This window comes from Anguilla rostrata, chromosome 4, assembly GCF_018555375.3.
Source record: "Anguilla rostrata isolate EN2019 chromosome 4, ASM1855537v3, whole genome shotgun sequence".
In the NCBI taxonomy this organism is placed as follows: domain Eukaryota; kingdom Metazoa; phylum Chordata; class Actinopteri; order Anguilliformes; family Anguillidae; genus Anguilla; species Anguilla rostrata.
In genome coordinates, this window is record NC_057936.1 from 35,601,194 (window position 1) to 35,627,064 (window position 25,871).

The following is a 25,871-nucleotide window of genomic DNA, read 5'->3' on the forward strand; positions in this document are numbered from 1 at the left end:
CAGAAATAAACTGTATACTAGTACTGGTAGTGGTAGCAATAGTAATATTATTACTAATAATAATTACAATACTGTAGTAATGTAAATATATGTTATGTAATAAAAATAAATATGTATTAATTGGTGGGAGTTAGGGGTCACTGCTGTTCCTCTGCCTGTGTCAGGTACCTGCATATAGTGCCGCCAAATGTCCTCTCCAAGGGGGAATTGTTGCAGTTGGCTTTCGATTCAGAGCGATGCTCTCTGATGTTTTTGTATTTATCGCGCTGGGTGAGGAAGTGTGCGGCTCTGTTTCTTGTTGGTTACAGTGGGAGCACGGCCTCTCTTCTCTGGGCAGCCAAGTCTGCCGATGGCGGCCGGTCTCTATGGCTAGGGTGTGCTTGCTGTGTTGTGCTCCATTGCTAGTCTGTACTTTGTCAATGTTTTTCTAAGTTTATAATTTTTCACTGTGGTCAGTTAATCGTTAGCATTTCAGAGCCAGATAGTGTTGTAATTTGTTTTGATTGCTTGTTTGAGTTTCCCAGTAAATAATGTAATTTTGCTTTTGTTGCTTCATAATTTGGTTAATTCTGATTGGTTCAGTTGGTATGAAGCTGTGCTGAGGCTGCATGGTGTTAGTGGGGGTTAGTGAACAGAGCCTCAGCACCAGCTGAGAGAGGGGACTCTTCTCTGGGCTCCGCTCCTAACATTGCAGAGCATCGTGATGGTATGAGTGGGGGGAGGTTGTTGTTTTTTAGATGTTTCTAAAATTTTACTGCTCTTTTTTGGATTTTGATTAATTGTGGATATTTTCCTAATTGTGCCCTGCAGGCATTGTTTGCATGTGTTACACTGTGCTTGTAAGATGTTTATTTGGTATGCACTTATTGTACGTCGCTTTGGATAAAAGCGTCTGCCAAATAAATGTAGTGTAATGTTATTACAAAGCTCTGCATGCATTCTCTTTCTCTCTCTCTGTCTCTTTCACTCTGTGAGGTGTCGATTCCTGCAGCAATGGTGAAGTAGAGCATGAGGGGTGAGGTCTCTGATCTCTGATGGCTGTGTCTGAGACTGTTGCTGTTTGCTAACGCCACTAGCCTCTGCTCTTTCACACCACCCCTTACCTTCTGTTACCGCACAGCAAAGTGCACACATTTGGCATTTATTCTATGATCCTCCTCTGCCTGCCTTCATTTGACTGCCTGACCTTGCTTTCACACTTACATTGTGTGATCGCCCACCGTTTCCTTTGTGGCCTGGTGATTTCTGTCTTGCCTTAAAAGTGTTTGCGCTACACAGCTGTGGGATGGCCTTGCGACTGTTGCAGCTATAATAACTTTGGCGTGCACACACACACATACACTCATATACGCGCACGCACACACACACACACACACACACACACACACACATACACTCATATACGCGCGCACACACACACACACACACACACACACACACACACACACACACACACACGCAGCAGACAGGTTCCTTTAGGCCCTGCGGTTGTGATTGTTATAGAGGTTAGTCTCCTGCAGTAGCTGAGGGATCCGATGTGGGGTGTCGGGTGGGTTGGGGGGGGGGTGGTGGTGTTTGAAAGGTGGATGATGGAGGAGCTGCTGAAGCAGAGCGCGCACGCGAGGGATGGCCAGCCTTCAGCCCTCAGCACGCGCTGCAGCGCTGGGCGTCATCGCAAGCGTTAACAGCCGCGAGGGGCGCCGGGAGGGGAGCGACCCGCCTGCAGGGAGGAAGTGACATCAGTACCAGTACCAGTCATTACCTAGCCAGCGATAAACAGAGCCAGGTCACCGTGTCTGATCAGCAGAACGCATGGCGAGACTTCAACACCAAGTGTACACAGCACAGTGCCAAAGCCTGGTCTAACACTGACCCACACCACAGCCATGGCCTAACACTGCCCCACACCACAGCCATGACCTAACACCGACCCACACCACAGCCATGGTCTAACACTGACCCACACCACAGCCATGACCTAACAGTGACCCACAGCACAGTGCCAAAGCCTGGTCTAACTCTGACCCACACCACAGCCATGACCTAACACCGACCCACACCACAGCCATGACCTAACACCGACCCACACCACAGCCATGACCTAACACCGACCCACACCACAGCCATGACCTAACACCGACCCACACCACAGCCATGACCTAACACCGACCCACACCACAGCCATGACCTAATACTGACCCACACCACAGCCATGACCTAACACTGCCCCACACCACAGCCATGGCCTAACACTGACCCACACCACAGTGCCAAAGCCTGGTCTAACTCTGACCCACAGCACAGCCATGGCCTAACACTGCCCCACACCACAGCCATGACCTAACACTGCCCCACACCACAGCCATGACCTAACACCGACCCACACCACAGCCATGGCCTAACACCGACCCACACCACAGCCATGACCTAACACTGCCCCACACCACAGCCATGACCTAACACCGACCCACACCACAGCCATGACCTAACACTGACCCACACCACAGCCATGACCTAACACTGACCCACACCACAGCCATGACCTAACACCGACCCACACCACAGCCATGGCCTAACACTGACCCACACCACAGCCATGACCTCACACTGTCCCTCACCACAGCCATGGCCAGAGTTGTCTCCCACTGAATTTTTTGTTTTGGTGTAATTCTTGGTTTTTGTTAAATGTTTTTGTCAGTTTTGGTTTTTGTGTAATTTTTTATTTAACTTTTGGTTTTTGTGCATAATTAACATTTTTTCCATTTATGCTTTTTTCCGTCATGACAGTTTAAAGCTGTGTTCAGGCTTTCAGTGGTAATGAAGTGTCCAGCGACGCGCTGCACTCGGTGTTGAGTCTGATGGATCACAGCAGTACATGTGGAAGGAAGGCTTGGGGTATTATTGTTGGCCAGTGCTGTTGCATCAGTGTTCCCAGCTCATGACCGCTCGGATTCCTCAGGAAATGCACCGGAGATGTGTCGCGGGGGTGGCAGTAATGTGGGATTTCCAAAATGGAGGAGAAGGGGAAAAAAGTACGGGGTGCCAGCGCTATTTGGGTGAGGGGAGTTTAGATTGGACGGGAGCGCTGGAAAAAGGCTAGCGCGGAGCTGGAGGCTCCTGCAGGGGTCAGGCGGGGGCCTCCCCGGGCCCCGCGCCGCCGCGCAGCACAGTAGCACCACCTGCTGGGGCTGGCGGGAGTACAGAGGTCAAAGGTCGCACAGCTGAGGCCCTCGCGGTCCCTGCCAAGGCCGCTGCATTTCCCTCCCCCTCCCCACAGACGGGATTCCTGCTCTCGCCCGATGGATTCTCTGTTTTCCTTGCCTTTTTTCTCCCCCCCCCTCCTCTCCTCCTTTTCATTTTTTTCCATCTTTTGTGTCTGAGATTCCTGGAAAACCAAATGAGCGAAAGTATCTTGTAGTGGCACACTCACATTCTAGGAATCTTCTTCCAATTATCTCCTGATGAGCTGTTTTTCCCTCCTCTGTTCTATAGACCCGAATCGTGTACGAGGAGGGGAAGCTGCTGAATTTTATCCCAGAGGTGTATTCTTTTATTTTGTCACTCCCTTTCTGTCGTGGGTCTGTGTTATATACCGGTTGGCACTATTCCTCGCCGGTATGGCATTTCTCTGGTCCGCGTGTAGCTCTCTGCCAGTCACACCTGTCGCTAGCGGTCAGCGGTCAGCAGTCTGGCCTGGGGGTCGGCGTCCGACGGCGTTATTCGCGAGCACGCCCGCCTCCTGGCCCCGGTCCCGCCCGGCTGAATCCTGTCCCTGTTCCTTTCCAGGCAGCTGCGGCCGATGGCATAGACCCGCGGCGCGACGGCTGTTGGCCTGGGGAGCGGCAGTCCCTGCGAAAGCGACCGGCGGGTGCTCCGGGCGCACGCCGCTGCTCCGACGCCCCTGCGTGACGCTCGGCCGGCGGGAACCATGCCGGCCCTGTCCACCGGATCCGGGAACGACACGGGTGAGTGCGGTTAGCCGAGTCTCGGCGGAGCCGCCGCCGCCGCGGGCGCAGGAAAGGCCTGGAAAGCTGGCTGGCCTGTGCTGCTGGGAGCGCAGGGCCCCAGCAGCCTGCGTTTCCTCTCGTAACGGGCCTCTCCTGGAGACAGCTGGGCAGCAGCCTTCCGCAGCGCGAGCGAAACGCTCCCCCGGCGACTCGCACCACTTACACAGACCTGCTGCGCTCGCCACATCCGGCACGCTCACGCACCCTGACGCCAAACACACTCCTACGCTCCTGCGCTTTCACTGCGACTCGGGCTGCCTGCTCTGAAATGGACATCACTAGTACAGAAATACTCATGCACTTCAGTCACACTCAGATACCCTGATTGGACACAACTCATACAGAAATGGTCATTTACTGCAGTCACACTGAAATACCCTGATTGGACACAACTCATACAGAAATACATACAGTATGTACTTCAGTCACCCTGAAATACCCTGATTGGACATCACTCATACAGAAATACATATGTACTGCAGCCACACTGAAATACCCTGATTGGACATCACTTATACAGAAATACATATGTACTGCAGTCACACTGAAATACCTTGATTGGACATCACTCATACAGAAATACATATGTACTGCAGCCACACTGAAATACCCTGATTGGACATCACTCAAACAATAATACTCATGTACTTTAGTCACACTGAAATACCCTGATTGGACATCACTCAAACAATAATACTCATGTACTTTAGTCACACTGAAATACCCTGATTGGACATCACTCATACAGAAATACATATGTACTGCAGTCACTCTGAAATACCCTGATTGGACATCACTCACACCCTGATTTTCATACAGAAATATGTTGCATCGTATACTTTAATCACATCTATTCTTGCATTTGTTTTTGCACCATAAGGAAGTGTGGATCGGCACATTCAAACAGACGGACAGGGACTGATACAATCATATGTATGAGTGCTCAGTGCACTTTATACAAATCCATGTGACAGCAATTGCCCTTATCCTTTTATGTTAGATTATGGCGCTGTTATTAATGTGTAATAAAGCATTAACAGGTTAATTTATTCTTTATTATTAACACAGCTGATTTTCAGCTTAGCCTTAATAATAGTAGATAGGGTTTCCATAAATTGAATAATATGTATTTATGTTGTCACTGACAGTCAGCAGTATATTTAATGATTTGAATGCAATTTTAAATACTTTACGGAGTATTTATAACTGCACCATAATTGGTACCACATAGTGGTAACACTGTGCAAATGGTACCAATTTCTTTTCTTGTGGAGGTTGAGAAAAATGCATGTCAGAATAAAATGTCAAGTGAATAAAAAGTAAGTGTAACATTTTCCTACTGACCCTGTCACTATGCAGTAAAAAGTGAAACATTATTACTGTAATAGCTGTATAACATGACCAAAATGAGCACTGGTGTTTATTTTGAGAGATGTCTAAGGACTCTTCAATAAAAAGAATGTTGAACTTGGATGCATTTTAGCCGTATAACATGAACAAAATGAACACTAGTTTTCCAGTGTGAAACTGTTACGCCGAAAATATTGAGACGAGGGTGATGGCGTGCAACTGCCCAAACTGTGTGTATGTTTCTTATCAGTGTGTAAATGCCCAAACTGTGTGTATGTCTTTATCTGTGGATTGTCCAACTTGTATTTCATCAGTGTGTAAATGCCAAACTGTGTGTATGTCTTTCTCATTAAATCAAGTGTGTAGTACATGAAATGCCCAAACTGTGTGTATGTCTTTTATCAGTGTGTAATTGTCCGAACTGTGCGTACGTTTCTTATCAGTGTGGAATTGTCCAAACTGTGTGTATGTCTTTTATCAGCGTGTAAATGCCCAAACTGTGTGGATGTCTTTTATCAGTGTGTAATTGTCCAAACTGTGTGTATGTTTCTTATCTATGTGATTCATAATCTGTCATAGAACAGTACAGAAGGTTTAAATCTCATCTTGTGTGAGTATTTTTATCGTGAAGTGTAGAAGTGATGGATTAAGCGAACGCCACGGGCTCGGTTGGTGGAGGACGGTGGGGTGCTGCGTTTCCTGAGGCTGGATTGTTCGCCTCTGAGGCGTCTCCTCCATCGTGCCGCCGTGTTGGCGCGAGGAGGGAAGGGGGAAGGGGGAAGGGGGGAGAGGCAAAGCCGGATTCAGACAGGTCCCTCGTTTCGCCGCTAACCACTTCAGACGTATCGATCTCTGCCCAAACCTCCGACCCCGACGCAGAGGAGGAAAATGGGGAAAGGGGGAATGTTCTTTTTAAAAAAAAAAAAAAAAAAAAAGGAGAAAGGGAGAGCGGGAGGAAAAAGTGATGGATAAAGAATGTGTTCATCTCCAGGCTCGGGGCTCTGACTGTTATTAAGCGCCCGTTGTGGAAATTTGTGTGGACAAAGTGAAAAGCCAGACCGTCAATTACTATTATGGTCGTTCGGAGCAATTACAGGCGCGCAGTTCGTCCCAAACGAAACATGTAGGGCGCTCGTTTATCCCTTTTCATTGGTGGCCTGGTAACCGCGCTGTGCCTCGAGGCGGCCCGGATCACAGCCTGTCTGCTGGTGCTGTTGTTTAGGGCGGGGATGACGCAAGGCAGGCTATGGTGGCATGACAGAATTTACAGAAAGATTTTCCTTTTTTCGCCTCCTGTGAGGGAATGTGCTTGAAATCGCTGTGGTACCAGAGCACAGGCTGATATTTGGCTTTGTGAGGGAGAGGTGAGTAAGGCTAGGATATATATGAAATGGAGTTTGCTCTCTGAAGCAAAGGTGGATAAAGTTTGACTCTGTAATTGTTATATTTCAAATGGAGGTAGCTCTTTGAAGGAAAGGAGGATGAAGTTTAGCTTTGTGTGCAGTGTTGGTCAGAAGTTGAAAGTAAAAACTAATCAGTTCTGAAGGTTAAGATGTGTATGTGTGCATCTCTGTGTTGTGTGTGTCTGTGTTTGTGTGTGTGCGCGTGTGTGTGGGAGAGAGAGTCTCTGAACATGTCTGCTTGCATTGTCGTGTGTCTGTGTACCTGTTATTGCGAATGGGAGTGCATATATACATGCATCTGCTTATGCATCTGTGTGCCTGTCTGTATGTGGGCTTGGCCCTCTCTCTCTCTGAGTGGATGCACGCGCTTCGTGCATTTTCTGCCCTCCTGCGCACATGTGCACACAGTGTGTTTGCGTATGCGTTTAGCTGGAAGGAGATCAGAAGCGGTCTGGGAGACGCCGTGTTTGAAATGTCCCCGGGCGGCAAACGGTTAAGTCGACTTCCTCGTTGGCCGAGCCGGGTGGTTGGCGCGCGGGTTGGTGTTGGGGAGGGACTTGGCAGGGCGCGCTTCATTTGGGGTTCTGAGAGCGGCAGGTGAGTGACGCTTTTATGCCGGTCCGTCGGCCTGTCTGAGAACAGGCCTGTTTGTGTGGGCACGTTCGGAGCGCGTGACGTGCCAGCGGGCAGGCCCCGGCTCGCGTCAATCAAACGCGCCCATTAAAGCCAAGCGGCATTCCGCTAGCCTCGCTGACGCTAATATTTTCCTTTCACATTTCTGAACACTGCACTTTATCTACGACACGTGAGCGTCTCATTAAAACGCTCGTTAAGTCTGTGTTTTGAGAGTAAATGCCGGGCTGGTGTGCAGTGCCGCAGTTGCCCTGCGGGGGACGCGCCCCATCGACTCCCCAGCTGGCATGCCGTCGTTGCCCTGGCTCCCTGCTCACGGCTGAAAGCATCTTTGCGCAAATGAAGATCTAATAAATAAAACCAAATGGTAAAACTTGAAAAACAATAAAAAATCTGGGAAGCTGGCCTCAGAATATCAGTAAGGGGTTGGTGGGAAAGACCTTCTCAGCAATTTGTCCCCTCCCCTCCCTTTCTTGTAACGTTTGGGGAGTTTTAATAAATATTTTGGATTGTGGTTAATAGGACTGGCCCACAGCTTGCTTCTGAATCCTTACGAACGGTGAGGCGCGGGAGGAAAGAACTCGTCCGCTCCCCCTTGAGAATGAGCCTCTGCTCGCGAGGGCTTATTTCCGTACGCACCACCCGACGGTTTGTTGGCCTGGGCCTGTCGCCCGGGACCTGGTGCGCACACACACACACACACACACACACACACACACACACACGGCCGTTAGTTTCACATCTCTCCGAGCGGTTTGGTGTTAGCTGTGAAACGGGTCCAGAGTTAATCAGACGGCAGAGTCGCGGGGAGGTCAGAGAGCGCGCTCAGCCGCGAGGCTCCTCGCACGCCATCGCCATCCTCGCCGTGACTGCGGCGTCTTTTTGTTCGGGATGACCAGCGCCCGAGGGTTTCGGTTTCTCCTCGGGAACAACAGACTTTTGTTATGCAAAAAAAAAAAAAAACCTCCCGATGACGTTCACAGACAGGGGAGGGGTTGTCCCTGGGGCCAGACGGAAAGCTGTCTCTCTTGGATCGTTTTAGACTCCACCCGTATTTTCCCAAAAGGTTTTCCAGCCATTTGGATTTATTTGAATCGTTAGGGATACTTTAGCAAATGGTGAAGAATGATGGAGGTGATTGAAACTTAATCGTATAATCTTTGGGGGGGTGGGGGGGCGGTGGGGGGGCGGTTGGGGTAGTAGGTGTGTGACTGTTAGGGCAGTGGTCTCGCAGCTCCTGATCCACGGTTCACCACCTGCTTTCTGCCACCGGTCAGCATGTGTTTGCAAAACCCTGTCGGTGTGGTTTCCTCCTCAGGGAGGGCTGCGTACTGGCGAGCCCCGCGGAAGGCCGTTCCCTCTGGGGGCCGGACGGCAGCCCGTGTCTGGCTCTCCCCAGGTCCCCGGGCTGTAAGGACAGGCTGTGGGTTTCAGGAGGTGAGGGAAAGGAGTTGGGGTTAAGATGATGGACAGATGAATGATTCTCACTGTGCCTCAGAATTCAACGTGCGAAGATCCTGCTCTCCGTGGTGCGGGTTTAATCGACACCACACCTTATTTTGACAGCATCCTACATTTCCCAGAAACACCAATACATGTGAAGCAGTGCCACCTTACTGTACATTAGCCCCATTTCATTAGTTTTGTGCCATCTCAGTGAATGCGAATCCAGTGGCCACTGTTTGATTTGTAGTTTTCTGTCGTGGTGTGTATTAATTCCCTGTGTGGCTGGACTCAACATCCTCCGTTCTCTTAGTGGACTGGCAGATGGCTGCAGTGCCTACACCTGGCATTTATTATGCCTCGATGATGGCACAGCCGTGGCCGGAGGCATTTTGTTTTCGGGTTGTCCGTCCGTCCGTCCCGATTCTCGTGAACGCGATATCTCAGGAACGCCTTGAGGGAATTTATTCAAATTTGGCGCAAACGTCCACTTGGACTCAAGGATGAACTGATCAGATTTTGGTGGTCAAAGGGCAAGGTCACTATGACCTCACAAACCACGTTTTTGGCCATAACTCAAGAATTCATATACTATTCATATACTATGACAAAGTTTCACACAAAAGTCTAATAGGATAAAGTGATGACATTTTATATCCAGACTGGCTACTGGTTGGCGGAGGCATACAACCGTGAGGCGGTATCTCTAGTTTAATTTTTTTAATGGTGAGAAGACAGTCTGCCCTCCTGTCATATTTTTCTCTTTATTCAGATGGGTAGAAAGCTGAGAGAGTAACAGAGAGCAGGGATCCCAGCTCAGAATGTGCCGTTGGCAGGTGATTTAAGCCGCGCCCACACGGTGGGACTTGCTCGTGGCTGGAGAGCGGGTCGCCCTGTGAAGTGCACCCGAGCAGAAACTCTCGACGGAAAGATGGAAGACGTGGCCGCTGGCCCACTCCGCCCCCGCCCTCCCGCCGGCCGGTTATTAACCCTGTAAAACTTTACAGTGTCATCCTGGGGCTTTCGCGCACGCACCGTGCGTGTTTATCACCCCCCCCCCCCCCCCCGCAACCTTAGAAAGATAAAGCCAGCCCCCGCGTCCGCTATTCAGGGTGCAGCAGCGAGATGGGGGGGGGGGGGGAGGGAGGGAGTGAGAGAGAGCCTTGGGCCCAAACGTCTTTACCAGATACGCCCTCTAATGGAAGGGCCTGCGCCTCCCGCGGTCCCCCTGGCCCGAGTCCTCTGCCGTCCCACTCGTTTCCAAACACGCTAATGCTTTTCTAATCGGCCCCGATAACCGAACGCAGGGATCCTCGCTTTTTTTCTTTTTTTCTTTTTTATCATTTAAGAACGCCGGGGCCTCATTGCTTTCGCAGACCCCCGGCCCCAGTAACGGGAGCTATGAGGGATATGACAAGAATGGCCGGATCGGATTTCCGCAGACCGCTCGGTAACTTTTTCCGTCCCCGGCGCGAGGAATGCCGAGCATCTGGAATCCGTGGCGCGAGCGCGGCGCTCGCTGCGGGAGCACTTCATCCACTCCCGGCCGTTTGTCCTCTGCCCGGGGCCGAGCCTTCCCCGCCGTAGGAGCGCAGTACTGTAACACAAGAATTTGTTGCCACTGGAAAGTGTCCCTGTTTCCAATTACATCAGAATGAAAATTTCCACTTCATTTTTCAGCAAAGCTGGGCAGAGGAGAGAGGAGAAGAAGAAGAAAAGAAAAAAAAAAGGAAAAGGGTTGGAAATTTATTTAATTATATACGCGCGCACTGTTGAAGGGATGACCATGATATCCTCTTCTGTCCCCGTCCAAAGTACACACGGCAGTAAATAGGTCATCACGGCATATGGGCCATGAACACTTTGCGTCACAAAGTGGCCGTAACTATATTAACAAGACAGGCGTTTACGGTTTGAATGGCTGGGCGGCAGACGGTCGCGCACGCAGTTGAGAATAAGGAATGTTCACTATCGAAAGTAAGGAATCCTCTAATATTTTTTCCTTCTGTCACATTGTGGAGTGTTTGTTTGCGTTTCCAAGGAGCGCGTGGCTTTGTCAACGTGAATGCGCCGTGCGGTCATTGGATGGCGGTGTGCTCCTGAAACGTGGCCGCGGTTGTGCGTCGTGCCAGAGTGCACAGGAGGGACTGGGCTTCTGTGATAAACGGACGTGGCAGGACGCTGGGCCCGGCTCCTTGCTGTGGCCTGTGTTTTGTCTATAGTAGCGGAGCCTGTCCCAGGCCAGGGGGATAGTTTTTTTTTTTTATGCAGAGAGAAGAGCAACCCGAAACCCACCCCTGAACCCTTCTCTACGGGACCCGAGGGGGGGGCGGGGAGCGGGGGGGGGGCTGGCCTGGCGTGAGCTTTGCCGGTCCTTCGCGGGGGTCTTCAACACGCTCGTCCCGTTTCTCTCAGGCGCTCCGAGAGGCGAAGTGTTGGTTTTTCGACGATGAACAAACCCAGTCTTTCAGATTTGTTGGCCACCAGCAAGAGAACTCCGATCTAGACATGAGCAAAGCATAAAACTAAAAGAATCTGTTTGGCCTGAAAACTCGGGGATCAGCAAACGCAATAGAGTATGCGGTGTGCATGCATTCAATTAGGGTCATTAGCCAAACCTTTGCTTTTCAGTTTGTGGTGAAAGCTTCTTTTGAAGTCTACAGGTGTGTGACTAACCGTTGGGTAGACTTGAGGCCAGTGAAGTAGTGGCTGATCACAGCACTGCGAGAAATAAATAAATCCATTCTGAAAAGCTTGGCCCAAGCCAGGGGCTTTGATAAGTGCATTCAGCCTGGAACCTCTTTGTGAGTTGCGTTTGATTTCAAGGCCTTTGCTTTGTAGTTCTACTTTGTTGGTGACGTGCAGTTAAGGTTCTCTATGATCAGAGAAATATGGCTTGTACCAGGAATGGCCTTCGTAGGGTCATTTTTCCATAAGGCAATCTAGCAACTCGCCGTTCTCCCATTAGGCTGAACAATTTGGAATAGACGTGCTTAGCATAGCAATTACAGAAAGAAGCCAACGATGTGAGAAACGGTGTTCAGGGGACACTTATCTAGACCGAAGGGGAAAAGGCCGAATCCAAGCTGAAAAAATACGGTTTTATTTATTAATTTACCTCACGTGTTTTTAGTAATGTTCGGTCACATACACGACAGCAAAATACGAATAGCTGCTCCCTTTGGTTATGGGAAATCATGTCAGCTGTGAATGCAGTGTTTATGGTCTTAATGTGACCTGTTCAGAGACGCAACATCGGTATGACCGATGCCTTAACTCAACACGCCAGGCTCTCCCATTGTGGGACTCCATCGAGTGGTTTATTTTTTCAGCACTAAAAAAAAAAAATCATTGCTTTGTCAAACCTTGACACAATGGACCGAGCAATGAAAACACTCAAAAAGACATGACGCCCCAATAAATGTTTAAAAGGGGTCGGTGGGATTGGTTCTTTCATGGGGGGCCGTCGGACCCTCGGTGTGCTGTCGATATCCACCCTCCCGGCTGTGAAGAGCTGGGCTGGGGGCCTTTCCGTCCTCCGGCTCACTCGCCTTGCTTACGTTTCCCCCGCCTGAAGCCAACCCTCAGTCTCTTAGAGCCTCCGTTTCCTCTCCCACCGACTCGTTTATCTCTACGCGCGGCTCTGCTGGGGCTGCTCATCTGTCCCGATAGGTTGCAAACGATGAGGTAAATCAGACTCCGAAAGGATTGTCCTACGCACAATGTGAAACTTGAGGCAGCTGTTTCATTTTCTTTTTCTTCTTTTTTATTTTCAAAGTCCCACTGCCTGAAATGTGTTTGCTGGGGGAAAAAAAAGGCTTGAAACATTGACCCTGAAGACATCCAAATATTTTTGGGTTGAGGTGTTCATTTTTCTCTTAATACGTTCTAGACGTGTAACTGTCTGGTGTGGTCAAGTCATTCATTCTGCACCTGCGCAGTGAAAGTTAGGGCAGCTCCAGTATTAATCGGCTTGTTCACTTTCTCTAGACACTGCGTGCAATTGATACGAACGTTTTATAGTTATAAATATATTATGTTATCAAGGTTATGCTGTTAAGGACATATTGTTCTATTTGTGAAATTCTCAAAAATTTGTCATATCGTACATTACCCAGATTCATTATCGACCCTGTTTTTGTTCGAATGAAAATAGAAATGCTTTTTAAAATGGAAATGTATCTCCTCCAGTAAAACACTCCTTATAATTTTTCAAGTACTGAATAGTCATTTTTAATATTTCAACCATTTTATTTTGGAAAATAGTCTGGGAAGTTAGAAATATCATCACTGCATATCAGCAAAATAGGAAAAATTGTGCTGTTTTAAACTGTTGTATGCTTCAAACCAGCTGCATTTCCATATTTTGCTTTTGCTTTCCAATGCTTCCTGTATTGATCTGTAATTATATGGGACATTGTGCTGCACATTAATTCTTTTTGGCCTTTGAATCATATGACATGACAAGCGGGCCTCAGAAAACTAATTATGGTTGAAATGTGTTAATTCATTTGAATTTACAAAATGTACGTACATTTTTTTATAATAATATCTTACACTTTAATGTTACATATTAACAAAGATGTGTTTGATATAGTTTCATTATTGTATTACATTGTACTATTGTTATTCATATTTATGCTTTTATATTTATGCTTTGAAGTTGCTAGACTGTCCATGTACAGGTAGCCAGTTGTATTGACAGACAGTGAAGCTAAACAGCTGCTTCTACAGAACCGTGAGCTGTCCTTTACCTAATGAAAAACATCCTCATAAAGATGCAAATGGACCAATCGGCCCAATACACCACCTGAACGTGCATTGAGGGGTCATGTTGAGGTCATTAACAAATACTGAGGCGTGGCAGTAGGGCTGAAATTGTTCGCCCAGTTACTGGAGAGGGCAGATTTAGTGGTGTGTCTGGTGTAATGTGAGTGGAAGAAAGCATGCAAAGGCAGCGTTTGCTTTTGCTTTGCAATCTACTGGAGATGAGGTGGCAGGTTTTTAATTGTCTGAATCCCCCCTCCCCCAGTGCGATATTGTCCTTCCCTGTGCTGGGCCGTGTACTTCACTTTGACAAAAACAGTGACCGCACACTGAGGCTGCCACATTGGAAACGCGGTCCGGCCCGTTCACTTTCCCCACTGGGCAGCGTCCACGCAGAGCTCCGCCCCTGAATAGCTGCTACCGCACTGTCCAGAGTTTGGACCTTCTGTCTCTCTCTTTCCATTTCATTATTTCTCTCTCCCTTCCTTTTTCTTTCTCTTTATTTCCTTTCCCTTTCTCTTCTCTCTCTCTCTCTCTCTCTCTCACTAACTCTGTCTTTCTCTTTCTGCATTTAAAACTCATTGAAGCGGCTTGTTAGCAGAACCGTACCGGATGATCTGAGAAGGCCATCAGTGGTGTGGGAAGAGCCCATTACGCTGATGTATTTTCCCTGCGCAGTCCGCAGCAGGTGACGCAAACGCGATTTGCACGCTCCGCGCGGGTGAAGCTGGGCCGGTCCCGTGGCGCACTCTGTCCTCCGCTCGGCCGCTTCCTTTGAACTCCGCTCGTCTGCACTGGACGGCTTGGATATGGAGCTGAGACGCTTACCTGGGAAAAACACCTCCGTTATTCTTCAGGTGGAGGAATTCAGAAACGCGTTCAGGCCCTGTTGAGCCTCGCTGCCAGTCTGGTCTGTTAAACAGGCTCATCTGGAGCGCGGCGCTGTCCTGTCCTCTGATTCCTAAACCTCGCATCCCCAATTGATTTCTTCCCCATACTGAGGTATGAAAATAAAATGTAAAAACGAGTTATTTAAAATTTTCCGAACTTGTGGAGCAAGTGCGCCGCGGGGCCCGGCGGGTGACGTGCCGGTCAGGGGGAGGGTTTTGGGGGGGGGGGGGGGGGTTTGGGGGGTGAGGGGGTGAGGGGGTGGGCGGTTTGGGTGAGAGCAGCCAACCGGAGCCTTCCTGCGGGCTCTTACAAAGGTTTTCGGCCGTGATAGTTTTTCCACATCTCCCTCCCTAAACATCGTCCCGTGTCCTTTAAATCTTTTATAATATGACATGTTATTCAAATTTCCAGCTTGTAAATTAACGAGGGGACCAGATGCCCCGAGGCAGGGCCTGGGCCAGGGCCTGGGCCTGGGCCTGATGCGCCCTGTGTAGCCTGAGCCCGGGGTGGGGCAGTCTGACTGGGTTATCTCTCGTGGCAGACACATCCTCCCCCTCCCCCACTGAGAGCCACTCCCAGTGCCCCTCCCTGCCCCCTGCACTTTGTCCTCTGGTCAGCTGTCTCTAAACCAGAGTGCAGCGTTTACGATGTTAAAGAACGAATTGGCACGAGGGCACCGCTGTGCGGCACGGTGCATTCTGGAGTCCGTCAGGCTGCGGCTCACTCCCGGGGTCGTCACCACGGCCGCGCCCAGGCAGCGGTCTTTCGGTGGACCTTGCAGAAGCAGCCAGTTCCCTGGCCTCGGGCTCCAGTGCGATTTCATAGCGCTTTTGTGCAGTAGGTGAGCTGCCGGGTCGTTCGAGTTTCCTCGAACTAAAAATTCCCTTTCAGCCAATCGGGGCCAAGCGTCGGGTACAGACGGGCCAGAGGTTTTGCCGTCGTGCTGTCGGTAGTGCGTTAGCGGGTCGCGGCTCACCCGCCTGCGGGGGTCGCGAGCGGGGGTCGCGTACGGACGGCGGGCAGAGCCTCTCGCTGGAGCGGGCAGAGTGAGGTCCGTTGTGGGCTCCCCTGTGGTGTGTGGCTCTTTGATGAGAACGGGGACCGAGGTGGTGGGGGGGGGGGGGACCCCGTGCTGGGCCGGGCCCCCAGCTCCACACGAAGCAGATCTGCCTTTAATCTCCCCCCCCCCCGCCCCGCCCCCGTTTAAACGCACCTCCAGGGCCCCGGCCCGGCTTATCTGATGCGGCTCGGCCCCTCCCCTTTCCCCTGCTCCCGCGTTCGCTCGTTCCGCGTTTCCTCGTAGGGTCCCCCCCTAATCTTGAAACCATCGGCCCCTAGTCTGCTTCTCCTTAAATTGGATTAAGAAGTCCGTTCTTTTAAGCTTGGGAGTAAGCCTCTATGGAATTCATTATTACCAGTGTTTGTTTAAAGGTTCTTCATATAGCCCGGAGACATTGGTGATGCCAGAACTCATCATTGCTTCAGTCTGTGCCCCAGGCAGAGTGTTTTTTTTTTCTTTTCTTTTGCAGCGTCTCTGCAGGCGATCTGTGTAAATGGCCCAATGTGCTGAAGTGAGTCATTTCTTTTTACAGCTTCGCAGCCCTTTTGTTATCAGCGGGGCCGTGTGTCTGTCACACGTCCTTGACGCCGCTGCTGTTAGCGTAGCCTGCTGATGTCACGCCGAGATCTGCCAGGTTTAAACTGGTGGGGCTTTTTGTGGGGAAAAAAAGGAGCAGTTAAAAAAAGCTTTTTAGAGGTTTGCAGGAAAGGCGTAAATCTTCGCGAGAGCCGCTCTCGTTTTTTTATTTTTACGCGACGGCGGAGTTCCTGAAACAACAGGAAAGGGCGAAACAATGTGAGGAAGTGGAGGCTGTGAAAGGGCGGGGCTTATCGCCTGTGCGCTGTGGGGTGCTGGGCCCGGCTCTGCATGCCGCGCACTCCCGGACTCCTCAGAGAGGGAACGGGGGCGACCCAGGGCACGGTGTGCGGTCCGCTCACAGCCCCGATTCCCTTTCATAATCTGAGTTTGGGGAACCGAGAGTCCGCACGGAGGAGGGCGCAGTGTCAGAGAAAGTGTGAGTGAGAGAGAGGTGGATGGAGGGCTCTGGTCAAGAGTGTGTGTGTGTGTCAGTGTCTGTGTGCGGTTGTATGTGCATGTTTCTGTGTATGTAGGGGTGCCTGTGTGACTGTGTGTATGTATGCGTGTGCGTGTGTATGCTTAGGTGTGAGTGTGTGTGTGTGGGCGTATGTGCATGTGTGTGTGTCAGTGTATGCATATTTTTGTGTATGTGGGTATTTAGGGGTGCGTGTGTGATTGTGTGCATTTGTGTGTGCGTCTGTGTGTGTGGGCGTTCCTGCATGTGTGTGTGCGTGTGTGTATGTACATAGGTGCGCGTGTGCTTGTGTGTATGGGCATGCATGTGTGTGTGTTCGAGGAGAACTCTTAATGGGCTCACGGCCTCGTTTCCTCTTCCTCCTCTTCCTCCCCAGGTCTGTATGAGCTGCTGGCCTCTCTCCCCTCCCAGCTCCAGCCTCATCTGGGCAGCCAGGAGGACTGTGCCTTTCTGCGGGACATGTTCGGGGAGAGGAGCCTCCACTCACTGCTCAAGGTAAGACCCCTTCTCCTCCTCCTCAGGGCTCCTCTCCTCTCCCTCCCTTTCTCTTCGTCTCCCCCGTTTCCCTCCTCCGTCTCCCTCCTCCGTCTCCTCTCTCCGTCTGGCCCTCTCGTCTTCCGTCCCTCTCGTCGGTTTCCCTTACGCTCTCTCCTCCCCTCTCTCCCCCTCTCCTCTCCTCTCTGTTTATCCTCCGCTCCGCCGCGCACAAGGGCCCTTTATTCCGGGTTGCCGGGCGGTGACGGCGGCCCCCGAGCCGAGGCGGGCGTGTCCGGCGGAGACGAGCGTGCTCGACAGCTTTGTTTCCTGCCGTCTGGCGCTAACGAGCGTAGCGTACGGCGTCTGCCCTCGGCTGGAGGAGCGGCGCGGGGAGAGAGGGCGAGGGGCTCCTGGAGCCTGCTCTTCCCACAATTCCCGGGGCGAGGGCGGCGCAGCGCAGCGCGGCAGCAGCGGGCGCTGCTCTCGTTGTTTTTTGTTGTTGTTGCAGGTCTCCATATCGCCGTTGCTAACGCCGCAACAACGTTTCAGTCGCCAAACGCCGCGAGGGTAAACAGTATAACCTGTTTGGAAATACGTGCCGTGTGTTGGTACGAACCGCTCATGGATGCAGTTCAAATAAATGTTTTTTGAGGACGGAGGAACAAAAAAAGAAGAGGGAAAAGAAAAACTTCTGACAACATTTCCCCTGGTACAAAACAAAGTTTTCCTCTGTTAACTTACCTATGCAGGGTCCAGTCTGTAATGTGCCAGTTCATGCATGTTAAATGCTTCAAAATGATGGAATACTTAAAATGCCTGAAAGAAGACCCACGGCTGGGACTCGAGGAGGCCAAATGCTTTTTATTTCATTCCTCTTTCCGTATTCGACGTGCTTCGCATGACTTCCAGAACACCATAGCAATTTTTTAGCCGCGTTGGCAAAAACATTTCATTTCAAATTCAAAATAACTGTGCGACTGCTTCGATACACTGTATCCAATGTCATGAGAAAAGGTGATCAAATTAAAAAGAAATTACCCAGTGCGCTGCTTGGAGCAAGTGGAGTCATTTAGATCCTACTGTGTGATGACATTACTAGTGAGGACACAGGGCTCTGGTCTCTCCATGTCCCGAATGGCAAACGCGGTACGTGTTAAAGCTGGTGTTCTGTGCTGTACATACCATACGTGTTTCGCCTGGTCTGCGTGGAGAACGGTGTTTTCCCACAGCATGACCCCTTTTGTACTTCTCTGATCTGCAGGAGTCCTCACAAAACAGGGATTGTGAGTATGTGTGACCGGTCCTTATGCAAAACACATGCATGAGCACAGTCCCTGTTTCTCTCCCTGCCTCGTAGAACGTCTGCGTTTGTCCTTTCCGCGGGAGGCTTGACCAAAGGTTAACTGTGCACAACTAGCTGAGGTAGGCGGGGGGGCGGCAGGGGGGCCTGTGTCCAAACCGCAGCAGGGAGCTGGGCTTTCAGGAAGTGCGGGGCTGCCAGCTGTAGGCTGTGGAGAAAGAAGCCGGTGTTACGCGCCAGAAGTCCCAGAGAAATCTACTCTCCTTCTTATCCTCTCCTAAAGCAATACAGATCGCTTGGCAAGCCAATTAAACACTGAAGGTTAATGCCCTCATAGATTGTCTGCAGACAGGCCCGTTTTTTTTGGGCGTTGAATGGTCTCAGCTCCATAATGAGGGAACATCATTCACATACACACCTGTGTCCGCACCGCTCTGGGGTCGCACCGAGCCGCAGTCCGTAAATATCTCAGAGGGATTAACTGCTTAACTCGTCCTACCGCAGCCGAGCTGCCGTGCTGCCGAGGTGTGAAATAGGCCCCAGTAAAGAAGACTGATCGGTAAACCGGGGCTCGCCCGGAGGTGAGCGCATTCCTCTTCAGCGCGGACGCCATCCTTCATTTCTGCTTCCTCCTTTTCGTCAAAGAAGAGCTGGGCCGAATTAGCGCCTGGAGAGCAGGGGGTTGGGTGGTGATTAACGCTGCCCGGTAGAAGAGAGCGAGGCGGGTGGAGTGTGCCCAACTCGCCCGAGTGCTCGTGCTCAGAACGTGGCTAGCGTCACCTCAGCGCCGCCGGCAATGGGCCTGGGGGGGAGGGGGGGGGAGGGGGGTGGTTGGGTATTGGTTTGGGTGCTGTGAAGCGGGAGGTGCTGGGATGAGGGTGAAGTTGGGGAAAATATTACTGTTATCTGACTATTTGAATGGGGACCCAACTCATGTAGAAGTTATTAGCCCTTACCGTGGAAAGTGTGGGGCATCCTGCATGAGGGTGGAGGGGGTGTTTGTGGGGCCCTCCGTCTATGACCTGACCCCTCTCGATTCCGTCTCTTTACACCACCTGTCACAGACCCCAAAAAGCAACCCCCACCCCCCCCTTCAACCACCGGTGCATTTTTTGAAGTTCAGGCTGCATCATCAAGCACTCCAGTGTGGAGTGGATGTAATGGAGCATAGCTGTTAAATGCACACTTCCCTTTACTGAGTAATGGCAGAATTCAGAGGTCCTGTGAATTTCACAATGAAAGCTGACGGGCGGCTGAATTGATATGGATGCCTTCTCCCCCTCCCTCTTCCTTTCCAATTAAACTGTGAGTGTTTTAAAGTGGGCTTTCCGTGTAAATTCCTCATTTTGCGGCGCGTCTGCCAACTTTGCGCTGGCTTTCCCAAACGCGGGGGGAAATATAATACAGCGTTTAATTTCCACCTGTTTCAGGTGCTTGCTTCTGCGACCAAGTTCCTGTCAGCGCTGGTTTAGACTGCTGGAGTGGGACCAGCCTGAGTTTCTATGACACATTAAGCAAACTCAGGGGGGCAAGAACACACGCACGCACGCACGCACGCACGCACGCACGCGCACACAAATATTGGGACAAGGGAAAAAAAGCAATGACAGCTCTATCACAGACCCCCCCCCCCCCTTGTGTGACCTCGTCAATGCACTCTCCATAGATTCAGGCTCAGGTAAATTGTGTTACCCGAGCAATTTTAATTCAACCCTCAGGATTGGTCCTTTCACAGTCTGGCAACAGAATATGAATTGAATATTAATTGAATTTCTGTGTAATTCCCAGAATTCCTCATACAGTTACCAGGAAAGCAACTGGGAAAGGAAAGTGGAAAAAAATAATGACTAATGTAATGACTAATGTAAGTGCTATGTAGGTCATCACAGTTATTGTTCACTTTTATTTTTTCACTTGGCGGAGGACGCGCTTGTTCTGTCGCACTGGAGGACCGAGTCAGGAGTTCAGGAGCTGGGCCAGGTGCCGTTTCTTACACCCCGAACGGCGAACACCTGTTACCGCGGGCGGCCTCGAGCGTCACCATGTTCCAGAGCGACCGAGGAGGCTGGCCTGGCAGGGTCACACCTCCCGAAAACATTCCTCCTCCTCACCTCCCTACCCTAACACCCACCCCCCCCCCGTTCCCTGGGCCCATTCCAAAGCCAGTCGTTTCCCCACTCCTTTCTCGTCGTATCCGAAGGAGGCAGCGGGAAGCGATTCTGAGCCCCGGGCGGGAGCCTGATCCGTCCCCGGAGCCGTGTAGGCCCCGCCCCGCGCCGCCGCACTGCATGACCCGGCGGTGCTGCGTCTCTCTCCGCTGCCGGGCGCTCGGCGGGAAAGCCGACCCCGCCGGGGGGAGCGGAGCCGGGCCTCCTGCGGTTAGCGCCTCCTCCGCAGGGGTCGGCTCGGACACGGCCGTTTGTTATTTCGCCGGGACCGGGCTCCGTCCCGCCCCGTCCCTCCAGGACCCGGCGCAAACCGCCCTGGGCTACTTTTGGAAAATGACAACCTGTGACCCCCCACCCCCCCACCCCCGCCGTGGCCAAAAAAAAGCTCCTCACCGCTACGCCCGCAGTCTGGCGTGTCTCCGGCCGCTCGGTGCACACGCTTGTGTGCCTTCTGTGTGGGGCTCGTTCTCTGCCCTCCCACAGTCCCATCTGTGGCTTCTGTGAGAATTTTGTATTTTTTCATTTTTTTGAAAATGAGGAATGTTATTTACGGATTGAGACTACTACTCGCGTCCACACGTTTTTATTTATTTTAGTTTTTTTGGTATGTTACATCTTGTAGAGCTGTACTGTCTTCAGAAATGTAAAAAAAAAAAACCTGTTGAAGGGAGAAATGGCGTGAATATCGAGGGGCCGTTCCCAGCATGCACAAGCAAACAGTCCTCAGCGTGGTTTCCGAGCAGACAGACGGGGAGGTGATGGACAGGGTCTGCTTCTGTGTGGAGTGCTTTGTGAGGGGTCCGCGTAGGGTGGAGACGTCCTCAAACAGCACGCTGGTCCTTTGGGGGGTAGAATGGGGTCAGAAATGAATGGAATGACTGGGACTTAGAGCCTGTTGTGGTCCGGAACACTTTTGAATGACTGGCCATTCAGTTTCATTTCTTTCATCTTAGGTGCCTGGCCAGATTTTGGATAGTGTAATAAGGTACAGTACATAAAAAGGGAAATCTGAATAAGAAGTGTAAAACTGATTACAAACAGGATTTTGTTCTCTTTTTATGGAGTGGACGGGAGTAGGGGTATTCATATGAATCTTGAAAATCACCACAGAGTTAACGGCAAGTTAAGGTTACTCACATAACGATTGGTTAACAGCGCACAGAGGGCGTGTCCTGTGGCGTAGCCTGTGGACCACTGCCCGCATGCTCACGGCGAGTCGCGACGTCGGCGGTTCGGGTCTGGCCACGCGGCCTTTGTCGCACGTCTCTCTCTCTCTCTCTCCCGCTCCCCATCGTTCCTGTCTCTGTACTGTGCTGTTCGGTAAAGCTGGAAAAGCCCTACAAAATACGTATATGATCTGTGCTGGCACACCACATAGGTTTTCAAACGGAGCGGAGTGCGTCTAGTCTCCTTCCCTGGACTCGGCAGTGACGTGGGAGCCATGCAGGGATTCCCATCAGTCAGTGACACTGCCTCACGTGGGCCACAGAAGATAAACGATGTTTCCACAAAGACAGGACTCGCCCAAAACGCAGTTTAAAGAGCAAACGTCCAGCCGGCTCATTTCTCATTTGGATAAAAGCATTAATGCAAAACATTCCAGCTCAGAGTTTTTTTTTAAATCTTTCTTTCCAGTTTGTCTCTGTCAGTTTAAATGGTTCATCTGGTGTGGCGCTCTCAAGTGGCTTCCAAACGGTGAATTAAGAGAGTGTAGGGACCACGAGGGTCATATTTCAAATAGTGAGATTTTTCTTATTTTCGAAGTTCATATTAACCTACGGTTCCTGGTTGTCTAAACATCGTGTTAAAATGTAGATGACAGTATATGAAAAGGAAAGTAAACTTCATGAAAGGTCCTGTTAAATAATCGAGTCCGACCAAGTAAAGGTGCTAACGTGCATGAAACATTAAGTGACGTTACATTTCTATGACGCGGTTTGCAGCTTTGAATAAACTTCTGCGTGGACGCTGAAATGACTCAAATCTTACTGGTTATCCTAACGTACTGACATCATCACTCTGTAGTGTGCACAAGGCTTAAGGGCTTGGATGAAAATAGGAGTAGAATCTCTGAGTGACCTTTGACCCCTCCAAAGACCTTGTGGATGGCAGGGTCCTTTTCAGTCCTTTCTCCGTGTAGAGGAGACTGAGCCGATGGCCGCCCTTTCATTTCGACATTTAGCTTCGTTTGCAATCGGCTCGCTTCCATTAATAATTTAGATGCATCTTTTTAATAAACTGTGTGCGTAACAGATTTTCCTGCGTGTTCTTCGTGAGTAATGAAATGGAATATTAGATATTTCAATGCAATGACGGTGTTCCCTTGCTCTGTTGTTTTAGCTCTCTGCAGGGTAGAAGGGGGGGTGATGGGCTTGTAACTTGTGCCCCGCAACTATTTTGGCACTGTGCTGTCTGCGCTGTGTGTTGAGTGTGTGTGTGGGCGCTCGTGCATGCGTGCATGGCCGTGTGTGTGTGCATGTGTGTGTGTGTGTGTGGTGTGTGGGAGCACCTGTCTCTGTGTGTATGTATGTGTGTGTGTGTGTGCACACGAGTGTGTGTGTGTGTGTGTGTGCTTTTGTTAGGCAGAATCAACACGCTGCCACTCAGAAGTTAAACATGGGGCCCTGCCGGCTCCTCTCTCAGCGCTTCATAAGGAAATAGGCCCTGTAGCGAAATGACACGTCTGTCCCTGGAGACTGGAGTCCTGCTCTCTCCACCCTCTCTGCGGCCTGCTGCTAATTCACACTCATTTACACCAAGTGCATTTACCAAACCTGCCACAACAGACTAATGCTAATCCAGCAGACACACAAGCCCCCCTCTCATCAGAAGGTGCGTATTCCAGGTAGCGGTAGTGGGAAACCGTTTCTCGCTGACCACAGGTTGTCGGTCTTGCGGGAGCACTTGTGTTGTGGCGCTGATGGAAAGCCCTGCCTCTCCTGGCCGGATGCGGTGCCGCGCACTACTGGGCGGGCTGCTGGGTTGGCAGCCGCCGGCGCCGCCGAGCTAACGGACACAGTCGCCCTCGCTTACGTTGCTGAAACAGCTCACGCTTTCTGTGGGAATATTAGGCCTGGTTGCGTACTTTGGCTCCACGAGTCGGATGGGGTCGGAGCTGGTGGCGGTTTGTTTTGAAATATGGTCTTTGGCTGCGGTGCTTGTGTGCCCTGAGAGCTTGAAGGCGAGCAGAGGGCGTGCCAGAGGGTCTGTGTGAGCGCCCCCTGCTGGCTGACGTCTGTCTCAAGCCGCTGTGCCCCTCTGTCTACCTCTCAGTTGTGATGGTCGTTCCCTCCTCGTATCCATCTCTTCTGTCCTTCCCGCCTTCTCTCGCTCTCTCTCCACTGTCGCTCCATCCTTCTCTCCATCTCCTCTGTCCCTCGTTTCTTCTCTCGCCATTTTCTCTCTCTCTCTCCGGCTTAATGAGGTGTTCTGGATTAGCCATTCTAATCCGGGCTCTGGATACCGGATAGGCTTTTCCGCGGGGCGCAGATGGAAATGACACCGGAGGGTCAGGCCGATCTGTCGTCGGGACGTTAAGCAGGGCCCCCGCTCGCTCGGAAACCCAATCCCGCCCTCTGATCCCGCCTCTGCCCCTTTCTGCCAGACGCTCGGCTCTCTGGGGCGGGTTTGGGGGGGGGGGTGTTTTTACGCCCCTCTCTTACAGGACCCTTCAGCAGAGCGGCCCTCGTACCCCGTAGGTGCTCATAGGGGAGGCAATGGGTTCCCGCCGTGAGCCGTTACCCGGGCAACAGTGGCCGGGCCCAAAGGTGCAGGAGGCTAGGGCCTTCTGGACTAATACTGGACGCTACGGTGCTCGCTCGCCCACCCACACGCAGCGGAGGACAGAAACAAATAGCTCGGCTCAAATTGGTTTTTAATGGCTCTCCTCGCCTCTGTCATGAATTCAATTGGGACTTGAGTAGTTGTGCATAATTACTTCCTAGCTTAGGACACCCTCACGCAAGGCAGTTTGCATAACTTACACTTTTATGCATTATCCATTTGTGCAGCTGGATATTTAATGAAGCGGTTCGGGTTAAGGACTCAAACCTGCACGCCCATGTCCAATTTTTTTTAGCGGCCATGTTGCGCTGAATTCCCTGCTGGTCATGGGATCGTTATCCTCCGGAAAAACCTGAAGACTGATGGATACGTTCGTTTTCCAAGCTCCATTTTTTACGACCGTATTTATTTTAGGCGTACAGGGTATTCGGACATCGCCAGAACCGACGGATCGTGAGCTCCTACTTCATAACGAGCCCCGGAATGAGAGAAGCGGGCCCTTTTCGCTCTTCCGGAGAGAGGAGAGCCGGGCAGCCACCATCGCTCATTCCTGAAGCGAGTCGAGAAGGAAGCGCTCGTTCACCATCGCAAGTCGAAAAGGAAGCGCTCGTTCCTCGAGCGCACGCTCCTTACGTCTCTGGGAGCCGCGTGACGTACTCTTTTTTTTAAAAAAACTAGCCGCCGTTAGCCGTTGCTTCATATTTGCGGGCTCTCCTTCGGTCGGTAATCCCTCTTCGATTCCGTTGGCGTAATTTAACCTCCGGGCTCCGCTCTCCCCGCTGCCGCACGCCGCCTCCCAGCCGTCCGTCGAGGGGCCGCTTTCCCGCGGCGCGGCGGCCGCTGCCAGCCCGGCGCGTTCCGGGGGCCAGCGGAATGCGCGCTATGCTACGTAAAGCGCGGTAATGGCTTTTAAATGCTCGACGTCGGCAGAGGGACGCATTCTTCGGTAGATGGGACGGTCTGTTGGACCTCTCCTCCAGTTGTAAATAAAAGCATTTCATCTCACGTTCGCGCGGAAAAATTCCGCAGTAACTAACCAGACTCGGCTCGGAACTAGCAAAGCAGATGTCTTTTTTCTGTGTTGGAGCTCAGCTATGGCGACATTTTACTGTAAAGAGCCCTTTTTTTTCCCCACTCCCCTTCCATCCAGTGGTATTGCATTTGGCTCGATGTAACTGTCTGTCCCCACGTCTGTTGAAGACGTAGTAGCAACGTTTTGCCACCAGAGGTCGAGCTTGCGTCAAAGGGGGTGAGATGTCATGGCTGTCTGGTCGTGAGGGTGGCTGAAGGGAGCCTTGGAGTGTCTGATGTGGTGAGGGGACATGCACCCTTAGACAAGCTGGTTTCCATCAGCTGTAGTGGGAAGCTTGGTCTCACCTCCATGGTGCTTCCCTAAGTGCTCTCTCTCTCCCTCGCTGTCTCTTTCTCTTTCTCTCAAATTCAAAATGCTTTATTGGCATGACAAGATATTTCTTATCTTTTTATTTCTCTCTCTCTCCCTGTCTCTTTCTTACTCTCTCTCCCTCTCTGTCACT

The 25,871-nt window shown here is 51.2% G+C and overlaps 1 protein-coding gene and 1 long non-coding RNA gene across 5 annotated transcripts in view; both read left to right on the forward strand.

Annotated features, from left to right (window-relative positions):
• Window positions 1-25,871, forward strand: part of mpp7a (MAGUK p55 scaffold protein 7a) — a 127,914-nt gene that overhangs the window by 36,557 nt on the left and 65,486 nt on the right. For 2 of the 4 annotated variants that reach the window (XM_064332406.1, XM_064332407.1), the window contains 2 exons: window positions 3,787-3,965; window positions 16,985-17,103. In XM_064332406.1, the coding sequence (XP_064188476.1) occupies window positions 3,929-3,965; window positions 16,985-17,103 (156 nt within the window). In that variant the 5' untranslated portion in view covers window positions 3,787-3,928. Of the gene's footprint in view, window positions 1-3,786; window positions 3,966-16,406; window positions 16,570-16,984; window positions 17,104-25,871 lie in introns of those variants that run through there. The other 2 variants (XM_064332403.1, XM_064332404.1) reach the window with 1 other exon arrangement.
• On the forward strand, window positions 3,975-6,268 carry LOC135253300 (uncharacterized). Its single transcript, XR_010329580.1, has 2 exons — window positions 3,975-5,606; window positions 5,724-6,268. It is a non-coding gene; the product is annotated as an uncharacterized LOC135253300 (long non-coding RNA).